This window comes from Hypoxylon trugodes (genome assembly GCF_022578975.1).
Source record: "Hypoxylon trugodes strain CBS 135444 unplaced genomic scaffold F4822scaffold_1, whole genome shotgun sequence".
NCBI classification, from domain to species: domain Eukaryota; kingdom Fungi; phylum Ascomycota; class Sordariomycetes; order Xylariales; family Hypoxylaceae; genus Hypoxylon; species Hypoxylon trugodes.
In genome coordinates, this window is record NW_026250016.1 from 1922556 (window position 1) to 1939492 (window position 16937).

General features: G+C 46.6%; 3 protein-coding genes across 3 annotated transcripts; all 3 read left to right on the forward strand.

Annotated features, from left to right (window-relative positions):
* Positions 1-9: 9 nt before the first annotated feature.
* F4822DRAFT_19976 (alpha/beta-hydrolase) lies at positions 10-1988 on the forward strand. The gene is made up of 4 exons (XM_051453711.1): positions 10-381; positions 526-948; positions 1005-1217; positions 1300-1988. The coding sequence occupies exons 1-4, from the start codon at positions 264-266 to the stop codon at positions 1785-1787; spliced, it is 1242 nt and encodes a 413-aa protein (XP_051319426.1). The 5' UTR covers positions 10-263; the 3' UTR covers positions 1788-1988.
* Positions 1989-6880: 4892 nt separating this feature from the next.
* On the forward strand, positions 6881-9052 carry F4822DRAFT_20038 (uncharacterized protein). The gene is made up of 4 exons (XM_051453724.1): positions 6881-7356; positions 7485-7701; positions 7756-8241; positions 8309-9052. Exons 1-4 carry the CDS (start codon positions 7213-7215, stop codon positions 8623-8625), a joined length of 1164 nt encoding a protein of 387 aa, XP_051319427.1. The 5' UTR covers positions 6881-7212; the 3' UTR covers positions 8626-9052.
* Positions 9053-14471: 5419 nt separating this feature from the next.
* F4822DRAFT_385382 (uncharacterized protein) lies at positions 14472-16555 on the forward strand. Its single transcript, XM_051456631.1, has 6 exons — positions 14472-14858; positions 15012-15030; positions 15117-15275; positions 15378-15482; positions 15543-15600; positions 15653-16555. The coding sequence occupies exons 1-6, from the start codon at positions 14841-14843 to the stop codon at positions 16266-16268; spliced, it is 975 nt and encodes a 324-aa protein (XP_051319428.1). The 5' UTR covers positions 14472-14840; the 3' UTR covers positions 16269-16555.
* The last annotated feature ends 382 nt before the right edge of the window (positions 16556-16937 follow it).

Sequence of the window (16937 nt, forward strand, 5' to 3'; positions counted from 1 at the left end):
CCTTCACAACGTCACCAACACGCCCAATAGGACGCCTTTAATGAGTCAATTCACCCACCCCAGCAGCATCATATGGTTGAACTTTGATAACTAGACATTTACTGATGCTGACATATACGATATATAAAGTGTAGTTTAAAAATATAAAAGGCTTCGAAGCCGCATATCATGATGTATTCTAGCATAGGCACAAGTCGTTCCCCTGTACTATATTTAATTTCATAGGCTCAGCACAAGCGATCATCTTACCTTGGGAGTTTTCCATGATGGCAGACATCAAACCGTATACGATCGCGGTCGATGACCAGCGCTTAAAAGATTTAAAAACTCGGTTATCTCTTGCCAAATTCCCTGATGAACTTGACGACTCTGGTTGGGACAGTAAGTACAGACCTAACTCCCTAGCCCTAGATCGGCCTCTCTTACTTTTCAGAAACTTCGCGACGAGCTTGGTATTTTGTTGGATTTATGAAAATCTTGTTGATAACTACCATGTATCGCGATCACTGACTGTTGCTATTATAGTGGGGTCCCCTCTTGCCGACGTCAAGAGATTGTCAAAATATTGGTTAGAGACATACGACTGGAGAAAAGCAGAAAAGGAACTGAATAAACTGCCGCACTTCGTCACTGATATTCAATGTGATGGGTTTGAGCCTCTAGCGATCCATTTCATTCATGTTCGTAGTGAGGTCAAGGGTGCTATCCCGTTACTTTTCATCCACGGCTGGCCAGGTCACTTTGAGGAGGTTCTGAAGGTCTTAAGACCCCTCACTGAAGGTGGTGATGGGGTCAAATATCCAGCATTCGATGTCGTCGCGCCGTCATTGCCGAACTTTGGCTTTTCCGAGGGCCCCAAGAAGCGAGGCTTTGCTTTGGAGCAGTACGCCGAAACCGTGAATAAGCTCATGTTGAAACTAGGATACAACGAATACGTCACACAGGGGGGTATGCGACTTGCACTCGCTGATACTTCTCATGTACATGCTAACATGAACATGAAGGTGATTGGGGTTGGGGTATTAGCAGAACACTCGCGCATCTCTTCTCCAAGCATTGCAAAGCGACACATCTCAACATGGATTCCGCCAATCCACCTGAATTCCTCAAAAACCCACTCCTTGCTATACAACATGCTCTGACACCATACAACGCCCGAGAGAAACACGGTGTCACTCGTTGTGCATGGTTTGATAAAGAAGGGAGAGGCTACAACTGTATGTAACCCGGACTGTGCATTTTCTTGCTTCATTTTTATCGGAGTTCTTCGGAATTGTTATCACTAATGTATTATTGCAGTAGAACAATGCACAAAACCTCAGACGATCGGATATGCGCTTGCGGATAGTCCAGTGGCTCTTCTAGGCTGGATTTACGAGAAGCTTCATGACTGGACGGACTCGTACCCCTGGACTGACGACGAAGTCTGTACTTGGATTAGTATATATTGGTTCAGCACGGCAGGGCCTGCCGCCAGCTCACGGATTTATTACGAGTCGAACCACAATGTCGATGGTCGGATGGATAAGATGGACAAGGAGAGAATGAGGACCTGGTCACCGGGCGTCAAGCTTGGTTTCAGCCACTTCCCTATGGATATCTATGTCTTGCCTAGCACGTGGGTGCGGACATTGGGCAATGTGGTTTTCGAAAAGGAGCACGATGGTGGTGGCCACTTCGCCACCTGGGAACGACCTGACGATATTGTCACCGACGTCAGGGAGATGTTTGGAAAGGGTGGGGGTGCCTTTGGTGTTGTAAAGGGGGCCACGGGATATACTTCGTAACTGGCTAGCTGACTTGATGTTGCATGAAGTTGCTATTTGAGACTTGGCGCTAGGTTTCTCAGCTGGATTTAGTTCATTGTTGGTTGGCAAGTTGTGAGATGATCATCGGTTAACATCAACAATTCTAGGATAGTTTAAAGACAGTTACACGTATAGTCATTTAAGGATTGTTAAGCTAAAGTTATAGTGATATGATGAGTTGATGAATAAAACAAGGAAGAGCACTCATGGTAAGTTAGTATATCTTATTTGAGTATGAATTAATTACGTAGCCGCCATAATAAACCATTTTAATAACTATTCTGAGCCAGCATGTTGGAAGACCTAAAGTCCTCATTGAAGGTTAGTGCTCATTTCTCCGTGGGGGAATCCTAATGCCTGTCAAGGGATGAGGTTTAAAATGCTAATACGTTAAATCGGTTCTTCCGTAGTGTAATTAAATCTTTTATATCTCGTCTATATTTTGTCTCATACTGGTCTACTATAACCACTACATAATAGACCTATAAGAAGAATCGTATGTTACGAATAAATGATCTATCACAACTATGGATATATGAACCTCGAGAAGACTTAATAATATCGTCTAATTGGGTACTCTCACATGCGCAAGGGTTAATGCGTCCATCCCCGAACCAGCTCTCTGGGCGTGGGGGTAATTGGTTCCCAGCAACGTAGTTGATGATCTGATAACGTTAATTCGACAAAACTTGAAACTAATTCCAACTTTTCCGGAGAAATGCACGTTTATGATCATCGGTGTGCTAAATCCGAGCTGTGACATCGTACAGCATCAATATTATCCAGAGGATTACTTCTGAGGATGCGTGCGCGAATTACTGAGACTCGAACTTATGTCGAATTTGAGCATCTCCGAAATGACGATACGTTGTTCTCCGGCCATTTTCCATAATAAAGTAAGGCTGTCTCAGCTTGGAGTATTGGTAGAAAAAAGCCACAATCCTCGAACGACGTCAGCGAGACGAGACAATTAAGAGTAGTAAGTGCTTAGTATTTAGAGAGTGTCTCAGTCAGAAAACTTCGTTTCCGTAGGGCTGGGACAGAACAGCGAAATCGGCGACTAACGAGCGGCGGATTTTTGAGCTTACCCCGGTGCATCTGTGTGACATTTTAATGCGCCAGTTCCAAGCTAAGAATTTTATAGCTTGGCAGACAGAGACGACGATCTAGAAGCGCACTAGAAGCTTTCTAGAAGGTGTCAGTCTGACGCTTCAAAAATGTGGTGTGGCCAATGGAAATTTCATGATGTTGAAAAGACCATTTCTAATTTTCAGTAATCAATCAACTAACAAATGAATTTTAGGTAGGCGAAGAATAAGAGCCGTTTTTGAAGCCGTGTATAAATAAAATCTGCCGGCAGCGGTTGAAGCTCATATTTTGTTAGGATAAAAAGCGAACGATCCCTATTCTTGAATTGAGAAAACGGTAGAAGGGGACCATGTACCTACATTTTCGAAGTACATATGTACTTACTTGTACGTACCGTTATTCGATTCGAAAGCTTTCTTTTTTCTGACTTAAAAAGCTAAGCTAATGGAGGTGGTAGGTGCGCTCAACTTCCTTGTCCTTGGCTCGAGAAAAATTCCTAATGCGGAATTGGCCGCCTTGGAAAAGAATCTCATTGGTCCGCAATTCGCCTGGACCTACCCAGCCCAAGCTTATTCTCCACCTTTTCTTCCATTTAGTCTTCTAGAACCCCTGTTCTCCTCGGAGATGCGAGCATACAAATTACATAGAATCGATCTTCGTTCCCCCACATTTCTACCGTCCCTCTTTATTTCTCGAGGAGAAAAGGGTTAATGATCTGTTCTGTGCTCGCCAAAAATTGTACCAGGGTTCGCATCCTAAAATGTCTGCCGACCTACGCGCGGTGCTACGCTCTGAGCTGTACTTGGTAATTTACCTGCGAAAGTATCCAAGTATCCAACCACGCCGCCTCACTTCAATGCTGGATACTACGTAATGCCCTGCGTTTCTTCGGAACACCACAGCTTTGCGCGTTCATACTAACGTAGGTGTGAAGCCTACGGCAAGATCAGACTATCAGCCTTATAGTTATGCAAATAGAGCAGGAAGGAGACGTCAACTCGGTTGTTCCAGGGTCCGAATGAGCCCCGTCACAGATCAGTGTGTAGGAACAGGCTAGCTTAGCTTATTTCGTGGAGGTCTCAAGTCTCCAAAGCTTCACATTCGACCCTGTGTTCGCTGTGGGAGTACCTACCCGCCGGATTCTCAGCCTTCTCATTGTTCGATGCAAGATGGGATTAGAAGCGTGTTGCTGACGAATCGGCAGGGGAAACGAACACGGAAAGCACATTTAGATGCTCAGGTGACTAAGAAGAAAAAATTCTAGTTAAAGCGGAGCCACCAGATGCTCTGTGAAGAAATTCTAGATATGGCTAACTCTTCTAGTCATTGGCTCTGATGTCTTGGTACCACTTGTCGACAGGCCGCTCTCGGCTTACAGAACGACATCCTTGGCCTCCTCCACCGGGGTCACCGACATTTTCACAACACTCGTGATGTTCAAATTGACTACAATATTATCCTCATCTGCTGTTATTGGCGATTCATCCACGATTTTGCTCATAGTTCAGCTGCTTGGATGCCAGCCATCGGCGCAAATTATTACACGAACTCGGTTCAGAAACCAAGCGGCAGAGGCTTATTGGGGTACTTCGTGTCATTCATCGATCTCAATAAGCTTCTCGCAGCACGTCTCACCTGTCAGCTTATCCTCTCTTGCCATGATGTAGTATTGCAGACTCTTTCCCCAGATTCCCAGACAATTTATGCAAGTAGCCCGGGACATAACGATAGCTATTACATATGTACGCCATCAGGGGTTTTGAGATACTTGCCTCTGCTCGGTAACTGTTTTGAGCTGCGAGAATAATTTTCAGTGAGGCTATGTTAAAGACAACCCAGCGCGAAGCTTGCATCTCCGCAACAGCCAACCCTCGAAGTATGCTCTCAAGAGCCAAGACCGCGTAAGCCATCGTACAAGAGACAGACGAATCTTACATGGTTACCAGGTCTGAATATGACGTTGAATATGTACGTATTCCCATTCCCCCTTTAGCTGGGATTATCATAAGCTACCCATGTAACTAGCTATAAGGTATCATTTATATCGTCAGGGAGATAGATCTATTAGATTTGCGAGTGTGATAGGTTCGTAACGATTAATAAACCTGCTGACTTATGCGTTCCTAGTTGTCTTGTCTGCTTGTTCATAGTATCAAGGGTATTGGTGTATGATTGACCCGTCCCATCATGGACTTACTTTTTGGTATAATACGTATTTCAATATTACTAACTACTTGTACTATTGAGTTAGTAGAGGAGCTATCCAATAGAAACTAAGTCTTTAAACTCTGTCGCCTCTATTTCATCAATCTCATATGCCGAACAATTAAAAGAACCCACTCTCTCAAAGACAGGGGCGGTAATCTTCTTACCACGTAGATGGTTAGATTTGAGCTGAAAGAACCCGGTGACTAAAAGAGTTAACAGGCAAATAGAATAGCATTCGTTCATGGATGTTAGAAAAAAAAAAAGCAGTACATAGGCAAAACCAATCAAGCCACTCGGATATTGACTTGCGGACCGGGTCGACTAGGTATCGGAAGGGTCCGATTTAGGTCCACACTTTAAGGTACTTCGTACTTTCAAGTTTCCTCGTCCCGTTTCAAAACCGTGAAACTGGGATGCTCGTAATATTTGCATGAGGTGACTTGACCGAAAGTACCTATACATATTTGCCTTAGCTCGTCCGTTAGTTAGTACGGAGTACCTTGTACTTAAAATGACAGGCATTCATCCCACCTGCACTTAGCTGCTAGAGCTCGAGCTCACCTACCAAGCTAAGTACCTCGTACCTTCCTACGGGAGCACCACCTAGCACCACAGCACCAGCAGAGTGGGCGAAACCCGGCCTCGCTCTTGAATGAAAAAGCTACCACTACCCTCATCCACTACAACTTTCTTACTGCCTACTGCCTGCTGCCCGCTGTTCGCTGTTCGCTGTCCGCTTGCCCACTGCCTAACTTCCAAGGTTGCTACCATACTGTTCTCCACTTGGATCAACTTTTCTATTTCTACTTTCGATAGTCCGGCAGTAATCTGAAGAGAAAATTATCTTGACATATCTGCATATTTATACAATTTATTCTTGTATTGCCTGTTTTGCCGCAGTTTAATAGTCGTGGACCATTAGGCGGCCTTCTGTTTGAACGACCCGGTTACATAGTGGAGGCTTACACCCGTTTTCTCTTGACGGTCCAGTCTCTAATACATACCTCGATACGTCTAGTCTCAGTAGTACAGTGGGATTCGTCTAGCCGCACACTATCCTCTCGACGCTTGCGCTCTGTCCCGCAGCACCTACAGCACCTACTGCATTATACCTACCTACTTTACGGATCTTGGGTTGTATTGGCGTCGTACTGGACTGGGAGTGGACTGCAGTGCTATACTCAAGGCAGCACAAGCTTTCTTTCCATAAATCGCCTAGAGCGTACACCCCCCGGAGGTGACCCAAACATCCCAATCCAACACTTGCCTTCACTAATCTAAAAGGTCCTGTCGTGTTCTTGACCAGGGGGTTACGTGGGTAGCACATTGAGTTTTAACAGTACCGACACGGCACGCATGACGACTAAATAGGAGCAGTCCTAACTGGAAAACTCGCCGACCATTGGACCATTTGGACCTAAGTGACGGTAATAAGTCCTCCATCAACCATCAGACGACTAGCTCTTTGCTAGTAAGACTCCCGTACGGTAGGGGAAAAAGAGGAAAAGAAAAAAAAAAAGTCTTCCCACCTTCCAAGAGTTTTGGTGTGCCTCTTTTGCCATCTCAGCTGGATCTCCTCTAAACCGGGTAGGCCACCGAAGCCAGCCAACCCAGTCGTCTTCCGATTTCAATTACATAAAACCAAGCGACGATTTCTTCTTACCTTTACTTCACCACAATTTGTCACCCCTCTATACTACTCGTTATCCTTGTGTATCCTTACTGTTACTCTACCCTAACTGCTTCCCTTAGAGCCGCCTGGATCGTCCTTATCTGTTTAAATTTTGTCAGAGATTCATATCCCCATCTGTCGGATCCCGTTTCCCCGGATTATGTACTGATTAGCGCTGCATGCGCGCGCCTCACTGCCGAACGACGTTGCTTTACTTTTCCCTTTCTCAGGAAGTTCGGCAATATCTTAGGAGCCACACATACTAAACAATATACGACATCTACCCCCCCGAGAAGCTACGGGTACTTACACCAGACAAGCTTACTAGGGAAGACTAGCCACCAATATCCTTAGGGAATTTTCTTTGCCAACAACGACGTCGTCTGAGAGGCGTTTGCCGCCGAGCGGCAATCGTCTCCTTTACTTGATATTGTCATGTCAGACAAGATGTCTATCGACAAGAAAGACCATTCGAAAGACGATTCCGACGAGTCCATTGGTTCAAGTCCTGAAAATGAGCCTGGCCCATCGGTCCCACCAGAAAACCAACCGGCAAAACGCAAAGGAGGGCGTAAACCTGTAAGTTTATTCATACATGACATTCTGTCTATGCTCGTAGTCCATTTCGTCCGATGTCAGTGGCTGGTTACTGTACCTAAGGCGTAATGGATGTTAGAGTCAGCTTGTAGGCTGACTGAGAAACGAAGATCTATGCCACTTCAGAGGAGCGGAAGCAAAGAAACCGCCAGGCGCAAGCCGCATTTAGAGAACGTCGAACAGAATACATCAAGCAGCTCGAGGAAACCATCAAGGCTCATGAGTCGAACTTGGCAAGCCTACAAGCTGCTCACCGCAGTGCCGCGGACGAATGCTTAATGCTCCGATACAAGAACTCCTTGCTTGAACGAATCCTCCTTGAAAAAGGTAATTCCTTAACACGCCAGTTACTTACAAATAACACGGACTCATGCTATCTAGGTATTGACGTACAAGCTGAGCTTCATGCCAAAACTGGCAGTCCAAACCTTGGTCCAACTCATATGCCCCAGAACATGGTGCAACCACCACCGATGCCGCGAGCAATCCTCAACAGACATCATCATTCGCGCAGGTCTGGTTCTAGTATCGCGCCGAAGCTCGAGCCGGGCATCACCTCCCTACCTCAACCTGGGGGTGTGCAACAGTCTATAGCGTCACCAAAGAACCGGCCAACACCTCCTTCCCACGCTGCGTCTCCTACTAACCCTACGCCATCTTTTGGCACACAAGCAACAGCCTCCCCTGCTTCCTCAGAGCATACGAACCTGCGTACGACGATTCCCCCACCTATGAAGCCGCAATTAGCGCCGATGCCTGGAATGGCGGTCGCAGCGCGGCAACAGATGATGCAGCAACATGCTGCTGGTTCTAGGGCGCAGGCATTCTATCCGACGTCGTCGTTTCAGAATCATTTCCAACAACTCGGCAAGCTGACCCGTTCCTTCTGTGTCTAATAGAACTCTGGCGTCCTAGGATTAACCCGTGAGTACAGAACAAGAGTACGACGCGCCGACCGATATGATGGACGAACCGGAACCGGACACGCCGGGTCCAGGTCCATACCCTTCGACTTTTCAAGTTCCACAACAGCATAGTATGTCTATGCAACCAGCGACGACAGGGGCGCCAGGTCAGCCATCAATGGCTGCTGGAGGGCAGGGTAATCAAGCGCAAAGCCAGACGCAAGGTCAAGGATATCCGAGTATGACCCAACTGCTAGACCCCGCTTTAGACTGGGATCCGTTTGGTCTCAGTGCATCAATGGCCTTTCCGACGCAGTTTTCCTTCGACACGAGCAACATGAGGTAGTGTAAATTACGAGATGGGATATTCGCGAAAGGCTTCGAAAACTAGGCAAGGGGAAGGGGAAGGAGAAGGGGGGCGAGGAGATATTAACGAGCCAATACAGGTTATACTGACGGTAGTGGGAGGTACAGCAAACTGACCGAGACTACAAAATTACGTCTGGCAGCTATTGGTATCGGATAGGACGGAGTTTCGCGCGAGATGATGGCGGTGGTCGAGACCAGCAAAGAGGATGAGCATTATATTCCGGGAAGATTTATTGCGAAGCATTCAATAGGAAGGCAACCGGCATTATACCCAAGGCAGGCGGTCGACTTTCGGTCTCGGTGACCTTGATATATCGAGTTACTACGTCAATTGCGGCATTTCGGCGGGCGAAGGAAAAGTTATTGATTTGGTACGACAATTCATTCAGACGACTATACTACGGGTATGCGGGATTCAAATGTCTATGACGATGGGCGTTTAGGGAGTTAAAAAGCCTTGATGTTTGGGTCTACGGGCCCTGACAGTACTCGAGACTGAGGAAGCGCGGTTCGACGGCCTTTAGAAAGGCGGCACGATTCTTTCTCGCCTCGAAGCGTACTCCAACTTTACATGAGCATACGATATAAAGAAACGAATTACCCCGTATATACCCGTATATATATTGTTGGTATGTGAAGGTGTGTTATATGTATCCGCGCATTGCGATTGCAAGTTTGCGGTTATTACACGTTCCCTTGCGTTGGTTACTAAGCTCCTCTCGATCTTGTATATACCGCGAAACGAATAGGAAGACATCCGAGCGAAGGAGTTGTGATGTAGGACAATAAAATAACATTTTGACGATTTATCACATGAAGTTGGTATCTACCTAGGTACGCTTCGTTGGAATGGTTTCAGGGACCGATCCGATATTTCCTCGGGGTCGGGATTTCATACGTAAGGCAGCTGGGCATGATCGCAAATGACGTTGGATTGACGAAATAAGATGATAACATGCATTAGTTGATTGTTGGTATTTTATCCTCAGTTTCACGACAGGGCCTGGCAAATGAATCCTGGGCGTTCTCCCCCTCTTCATTTCTTGGGCCTTGCATACTATCACGGGCATTTAAGAAACCACGAGATGGGTAATCTGTTGGTCGAACGAATTTTTTTGCGTGGTCCGTAATGTGCCGTTTGAATATTTTATCAAAGACGCACCAACTAATCCCGGGCAAGCAACCGAGGGGTATATCCGCAATCGGAGGCGGGTTTCTCCAAAAACCCCCAAGTACCCAAAAGTATTTTATTTCAAAACGGTTTGTTCCCTTTTACGGTATTTAGTCCGCCCACCCTAAAAGTACAGTACTTTGAGGTCCTATGTACACATGTACATACCCTACCTGTACGTACTCACATAAAAGTAGGAGGAACATTGAACGAAACGAAGGCGCAATGCATCTGAGGGGAAAAGAAGGAGGGGTTGCTGTATGATCGATCCACTGCAACGCTTGGGACTACCAAGGCAGGAAGTTCCGCGTGCACTGTTCGTAGGATGATTAAAGGGTCAGAGCGGTCGATTCCGTTCGTATGTGCCGCTTGTGCCGGTCGGTTGTCGGTCAGCTTTTCTCGGAGACCTAGATCAGATTAGATGGTACTATTGGTCCGAACTAGCAGGCACCTTGGTCAAGGATTCCCTCATTTCCTCTCCTAGGCTAGAGCGGTCTTCGTGGGTCACTACTCGCTATCGTGGGGGTTCGTAGTAGGCTCGACCTTTTAGACTAGTTCGGCTAGAGGAATCATCACGAGGGACCATCATCAAATCCCGAATGGGATCAACCCCGAAGAGTATTGTCTCGCTCGCAATGAAAATCGGGCCTTAGCGAAAAAAAAGGATACCAAGAGGTGTACCGTATACCGTTTTTGTGGTGGGTTCACAAGAGAATGTTGCCAAGAAAAAAAAAAAAAAAAAAAGAAAGGATTAAGTTGTTCGGTGGGGTTGGTGGTTCGGTGAAAGTGCGGTGGCTGGTCGGTCGGTCCTGGTGGATTCTATGATTGTTACACCGCGTATGAAGAACGAGAAGGCGGAGTCGAGTTCGTCGTTCGTACCTTCCTTATTGTTGTAAAGTTTCAAAGTGGAGTCATCGGCCATCACAGCTTATGCCACTTATGCCACTTTGTCCATCATCAATCCATCAATCCACCATCCAACTCATCCACTATCCACCATTCATCCTGTCCATCACAACACAACAACAAGCATCAAAAGGTCCCTAAGCCTTGCCCAGCCTAAAACCCCTTATCCGATACTACTACTATAGCATCCGATATTGAGACCCGCACAGGTTCTAGGCAGGTAGGCTGGCAAGGCATGACAAGGTCGAGATCCATCCTAGGTCAATCTTCCCGCATGAAAGAGATTGGCCGCCAAGTGGTTCCAGAGAGTGTCCCCTGCAACAGGTGGGATATGTCGCGTGATACCAAACAATTGCATTTCTTGCCCCGGAAAGAGTCCAACACGAAAAGATGCGACCCATGTTCCCGTCTCCTTAGCTATGCATCCTTTTGCTGACCCGGATAGAAATGGAACTTGTGTATGTGTGTGGGTGACGACGCCTGGAACATCGAGATCGTCAACGTTGAAGATTGTCGGGCGACATGATCATTCATCCTTCTTGGTAGATCCTCTTCAGTAATGTTGTAAAATAATATTGACCTGTCCGAAAAGCACGGTGACCGTGGCCATTAAGAGTCGACGGAATTCTGTCTCCGGGTCCCCTTTCCGTCCTGTGCGACCCATCCCTCAATCTTTTGACTCGCCCCTCTCATCGTTGGGTTGTACTGCTTCATTTCTCCAATTCTTCATTCCCAACCGATCCGATGGCATCTCGGGTTTGGCCCCCTATGTCGCTGTGTAAAGCCCTCGTCCTAGGCTACAGTTGGTTATGGGTCTCTTTCCGTTGGGCTCGAGACCTCGTATAACCGATGGGTAGTTTGCTCCATAAGAGTAAAGTCATATAGGTTTGACTCTCATATCAAACGCAGCAAGTTTGATTTATGACAAACATCTCACTCGAGGCACGGCACAAGATCATTTAGGTCTCAAGCAGCTCAGAACATCGGCATCTTGTCGACATCCGAAGGATGATAGCCAAGTATAATAAGGAAAGGACAATTGGTTGTCACGACTATAAGGGACACTTGTCCTAGTCACGGTTCGAATAAAAGAAAAAGAAAGACAAAAAGGAATTGACGCATCATAAATGCCCTTTTTTTCCTTACTGCAAATTGATATAGTAGATCTAAAGCAAGCCAAGTGGGAATGCTGACAGATCTCCTTAACAACATGCACTGTTTTTCTTCAGCAGAAGAACTGGCGAAAGTTCCCAAGGATGGCCGACGAACTAATAAGAAATAGGGAAAACGTTCTCAGGTTCTCTGAGATTCCGTCGCAGAGTATTTATTTGGATGGGTGGTGACCTGTGGCTGGCTTATCTCTGGCGTCCGTGTATTGTCGGTATGATAGGTGAACCAGAGATAAGGAAGCCATTATTAACAGAATCAAAATCCCTCCCACGATACCCCACGATCTAACGTGTTACGAGGTATCTTTTTTTCTATTTACAGACGTCTACAGACGTAGCGACGCCTCTCCCGCCGTCTTGTCTTGCAAATAACGTCATTCCGCTACCCGAATGCCGTGGTCAAAAATGGTCGAAAAGAAAACCAGTTACCTAAAGGTTAAGTAAGACATAGCTCTTAGTCCCTGCCCGAGGCTGGGTACCAACATATGAACCCCGTCTATTTTCTACTAAGGAGCCTATCAAGTCCTTTCTATTAGGACTCGTTTTGCGGTGTCGATCGCTCGTGCTTGCGGACCCTGCGTGCCTGCGTGCTTTTCCCCTGCGGTCTGCCGATGTTCTCGTTCGCCTACGGGAATTGCAATATATCTCTCCTAAATCACGGCATATTGCCGCCTGGTCGTCGACAAAATTCCCACTTTTGGGGCCGAGTACAAACAATACACATAATCTTGGAAGATATACTCAGAGTGGCATAGAGTGGTAGCTGTACGACGGGTGTCCTTAATTTTTGATAACCGAATACCACGCTCCCGTCGTCGGTTCCAACAGCGCTTCTTATCTCCGCCTCCTATCTTTATCCAAGTATGGCTCGTACCAGCGTTCGAGTCCCATATGCTTTGTCATGATATCTCGTCTCCTTATCTTAAATTTCCACACCGCCGTATTCCTTCGTCATCCTATCCAACAGATTGATATTATTTTTAGGTATTCGAATTGGGGGTCAGGATTGATAACCATCTTCTTCGGATCTTCTTAAATACCATGATTCTCTTATCATGAGAGGTATCTCATCGTTCTTGTCATGTTCTATAAGTCTAGTCGACTGCCCATATAGGTACCTCTTTCTAAGCATGGTATCGCGTTTTGTCGACTTAACCCGAATCTCATGACGCTTCACCTCTATGGATGGTATGTGCTATATCTACCTATGGGTCAAATCATCAAGTGGCGATGTCTCAATCTATGTTATCTAATAAACAGATACGACATAACAGTCTCGAGTGCTTCTATTTGAAACGCACACAATTTCACGCCCTTCTGATAAGACCTCGGCTACTAGACCTGGCTGGTACCAGAATATTTATACCGGGCCTTGTCCAAATATCTTCACCTTCCTAGCTGATCTTGCTATGCCTTAGTCAAACACCCAGATACTGAGGTAAATAGGACACTGTACGCTCTAAGAGACTTATTGAGACAGATAGGCAGCGGGACTCATGGGTTTCTCAGTTCCTAATCATTGGCCTCACATTTCTATGCAGAGGAAAAGTCAATATAAGAAGTCGTATCAAGAAGGACAGCTGCCTATGGCTACAACCACGTGTACCTAGGTACTTAGATTTGCCCGTCGCATAGGAAAATGGTAGGATTACCTGGGATTCATATTTTCTACTCATATACGCACTATACCGTTTTTAAGGCGATGGAGAACTTGTCACATACGAATTTTGAACACCCGTGAATATCGTGTAACATAGACGTAGCAACCATTAGATAAGATTGTCGACTGAATAGCATCAATAAATAGACAGAATGACGCCAGATTGTTCTGAAAGAGGAAGTACGATAACGATATAATACTAATAATGATATCGAATTGGTTTCAAGGCACGGTTTTAGGAACCGGATCCAATGAGAACCCATGTTACAGTCGTGACGATTTGTCACAGGTAGGTGGATTCGATAGGGACCTCGGGACCCGATAACTGACGATAAAGCTCATGATATACCTAGGTAACCTTGGTGGAAAAGAGGTACCCATCGAACCCGCCGCCGCATGGTCCAAGTTGAAGTAAGATGTAAGCAATGCCGTCAGGAAGGTACGATCATCTAAGTACATATGCGGGTGATGCAAGTGATGCAATTGTGGGATCCGGGGAGAAACCTTGGCTGACTGGATCGTGACATAAGCTGGAGAGCTACCCCTACGCAAATCCCATTGCTGTTGGAACGGAATTTGGTAACGACGTTGAAGATTTAACTGGCTAGATAGTACTTAAAATAAATATGTAGGTAGGTGCGCGTAGAAGGTAGTTGTAGGATCAGAGTAACATTAATTGCTTTCACCTAACCCATAGAATTTACTCAATTCGAAAGTGACATGTAAGGTGGGAGACACTTACGTCAATATATGCAGGTAGCAGGATTGCCGGGTAATGGCATACATTCCAGACGCTAATTGGGAAGCTAATGGAATCTCGAACCCTACCTCTAAGCAGGCAGTCGCTGAGTCATCGACGCACTAAAAGCTTCCAATTGCGTAGTAAAAATTCAAGTGAATAAATTTTCCCGTTCCGCCTAAGCGAGTCTGGGCGTCACTGCGCAAGGGCTACAGGGCTACAAGGAAGCAAAAAAAAAAAAGAGTTAGGTGGTTTTTAGCGCCAAGGGAAACTTTGTTCCACCTCACAAAACAAGCCCACACTAGGCCTGTCTTTCCTGCTCTCTCTCACACACACACGCACATTACCAGCACCACCACTTTCTTAAACCTAACCTAACCTAATCAACATCCCCATCATCGACGAGGATATTGACGAGATATTTTGAGATTGAGGATATGACCTGCTAGGCCATATCCTTTTACCCCCTCGTTGCATTCTCTCCTATTGATCCGATTGTCGTTTCCAAAGCTCCGCCTTGCTGAAAGGCGAATAAATCGGCGACATCATGTCGGTCGCCTCGAAGGTACGTTACTAATTTAATCTGGACATCGCCAATTTATTTGCTTCTTCCTCAACCAACTTGCGATCATTATTGTCATAAGATAGTATTTGTCTACATACACAAATTTATTTGCGCTTTCTTCAATAATGTAAAGCTAATTATCAACTCGAATAGAACATTTTCGACGCCCTCGGTATGACCTCCCCGTGTCGCCTATCCGCGGTGAAAATTTTGCAACGCCGAAACCGCTGTTTGCTAATTTTAATCATCAATTGACAGGTAACGATGTCGAAGGAGACGAAGCGCCGTCCGGCCCTGTGAAGACGGTCGACAAGACCACGATGCGATCTACTAAGCGCAACGTCGAGCCCCAAGCCCCCGCAAAGCCTGCTACCAACACCGGAGCTCGTCGTCCTGGTCCTGGAGGCAACGAGGGAGGTAAGTCATATATGCATATAGCGGGGTTTGATTCCAAGCTATGTTTTCGAATTTTCGCTTCTTATTGTGGGATTATCGTACTAATTAATCCCCTCCAATTAGCTTTCCGCGACCGCAATGCTGGTGCTGCAAACAACCACCGCAAGCCCACTGACGAGGCTTCGCGAGGCGGTCCCCGAGGTGGCCGTGACGCCCGTGTACGGGGAGGTAAGACTCCAAATTTTGAACGGTTATTCGATAAGAGCACATGCTAATTAAACGACCTAGGCCGTGGCGGTCGACACCCTCGTGACCGTGATGACAGGCATACTAAGGGACCTGCAAGGTTAGCTCTTCAAAGGCATCTCTTCATTGACATATTCTAATTATTCTACTAGTGGATCCGAGAAGCAAGCTGCCCAATCCTGGGGTGCTACTGAAGGCGATGCCGAGCAGAAGGATGAGCAGGCTGGAGAAGAGATCGCTCAGTCAGAATTGAAGGACTCCACTGCTGAAGATGCCCAAGAGGCACCCGCTACCCCAGCTGAGCCCGAGGACAAGCATGTTTCCTACGCCGACTACCTCGCCCAACAGGCTGAGAGGAAGCTCGCTCTTGCCGAGAACCTTGACATTCGCAAGGCTAACGAGGGCAGCAAACTCGATAAGAAGTGGGCCAACGCTAAGGCCCTGACCAAGGACGACGACGATAACTACGTCGCCGGTTCCGGCGGTAAGGTCAAGCGCGAGCGTGAGCGTAAGGCTAAGCAACTGGTTGACATTGACCAACGATATGTTGAGCCTGAACGTCCCCGAGGCGGACGGGGTGGACGTGGTGGCGGACGTGGCGGCGCCCCCCGAGGTGAAGGTCGTGAGGGCCGTGGTCGCGGCGGTGGACGTGGCCGAGGTGAGGGACGTGGTGAAGGACGTGGTGAGTTCCGTGGTAACCGCGGAGGTGCCCGTGATAACGCCTCATTCGCTCTCAACTCCGACGCCTTCCCTAGCCTGGGCGCTTAGGTTCACAACCTATTTTACGAGACTTGCACTAGAAAGTACATCACGTCTATTACGCAGGTTAGGTTTTCCACGGTCTAGGTATTCTCAGGGGATCCGACATAGCCAATATGGCTGCATTAGTCGGGCGTTCGCGGCCTTCTAGCTATGAACGAACATCCTGAGTAGCAGATGATTTTTTTTACTATTCCGAATTAACAAAAGTTTCTTCTATGTTCCGAACAATGTTTTGTGTGATACAAATAATCGTCCAGTGTGGTTATATCGGTCTATACAGCGATTATCGACATGGTTTACATTGGTAGATGTCTTGGCCGCTTTTCGATTGCATCCCCCTTCGTTCCTATTTGTGCTTACGGTGATTTCTTACAAACTTGTACTAGCTCTTCCATCGCAACTGAAAACACGATACCTACCTAGGTAGGTAGCAAGGGAGGTATTGTGCTGAGTAAGCTCTTTACTTTAAACCAACGTCGAACGATACCCCCCTATCTCCTTTTCTTTGTACATGAGTTTTTTTTTCAAAGCTATTGTATTCCTAACAATGCCTCTGTTCGAAGACAATAGAATGGTTCGTGAACTATCATCATGTTCTCAGCAATTTCTCCGCATATATCAAGGTGTCCCGATCCCAGTTATTCCGTCAGAAGCATCATCCGATATTCTACCATA

What these genes read in the sequence shown, in the direction of transcription:
- F4822DRAFT_385382 (XM_051456631.1), top strand. An exon ending in TGACGCCCGTGTACGGGGAG is followed by an intron (nt 15,483 to 15,542) that starts GTAAGACTCCAA and finishes TAAACGACCTAG; the next exon opens with GCCGTGGCGGTCGACACCCT. An exon ending in CATACTAAGGGACCTGCAAG is followed by an intron (nt 15,601 to 15,652) that starts GTTAGCTCTTCA and finishes TTATTCTACTAG; the next exon opens with TGGATCCGAGAAGCAAGCTG.
- F4822DRAFT_20038 (XM_051453724.1), top strand. Translation starts at nt 7,213, where the DNA reads ATGTCAGACAAGATGTCTATCGACAAGAAAGACCATTCGAAAGACGAT. An exon ending in GCAAAGGAGGGCGTAAACCT is followed by an intron (nt 7,357 to 7,484) that starts GTAAGTTTATTC and finishes TGAGAAACGAAG; the next exon opens with ATCTATGCCACTTCAGAGGA. An exon ending in ACGAATCCTCCTTGAAAAAG is followed by an intron (nt 7,702 to 7,755) that starts GTAATTCCTTAA and finishes CATGCTATCTAG; the next exon opens with GTATTGACGTACAAGCTGAG.
- F4822DRAFT_19976 (XM_051453711.1), top strand. Translation starts at nt 264, where the DNA reads ATGATGGCAGACATCAAACCGTATACGATCGCGGTCGATGACCAGCGC. An exon ending in CGAATACGTCACACAGGGGG is followed by an intron (nt 949 to 1,004) that starts GTATGCGACTTG and finishes ATGAACATGAAG; the next exon opens with GTGATTGGGGTTGGGGTATT. An exon ending in AGAAGGGAGAGGCTACAACT is followed by an intron (nt 1,218 to 1,299) that starts GTATGTAACCCG and finishes GTATTATTGCAG; the next exon opens with TAGAACAATGCACAAAACCT.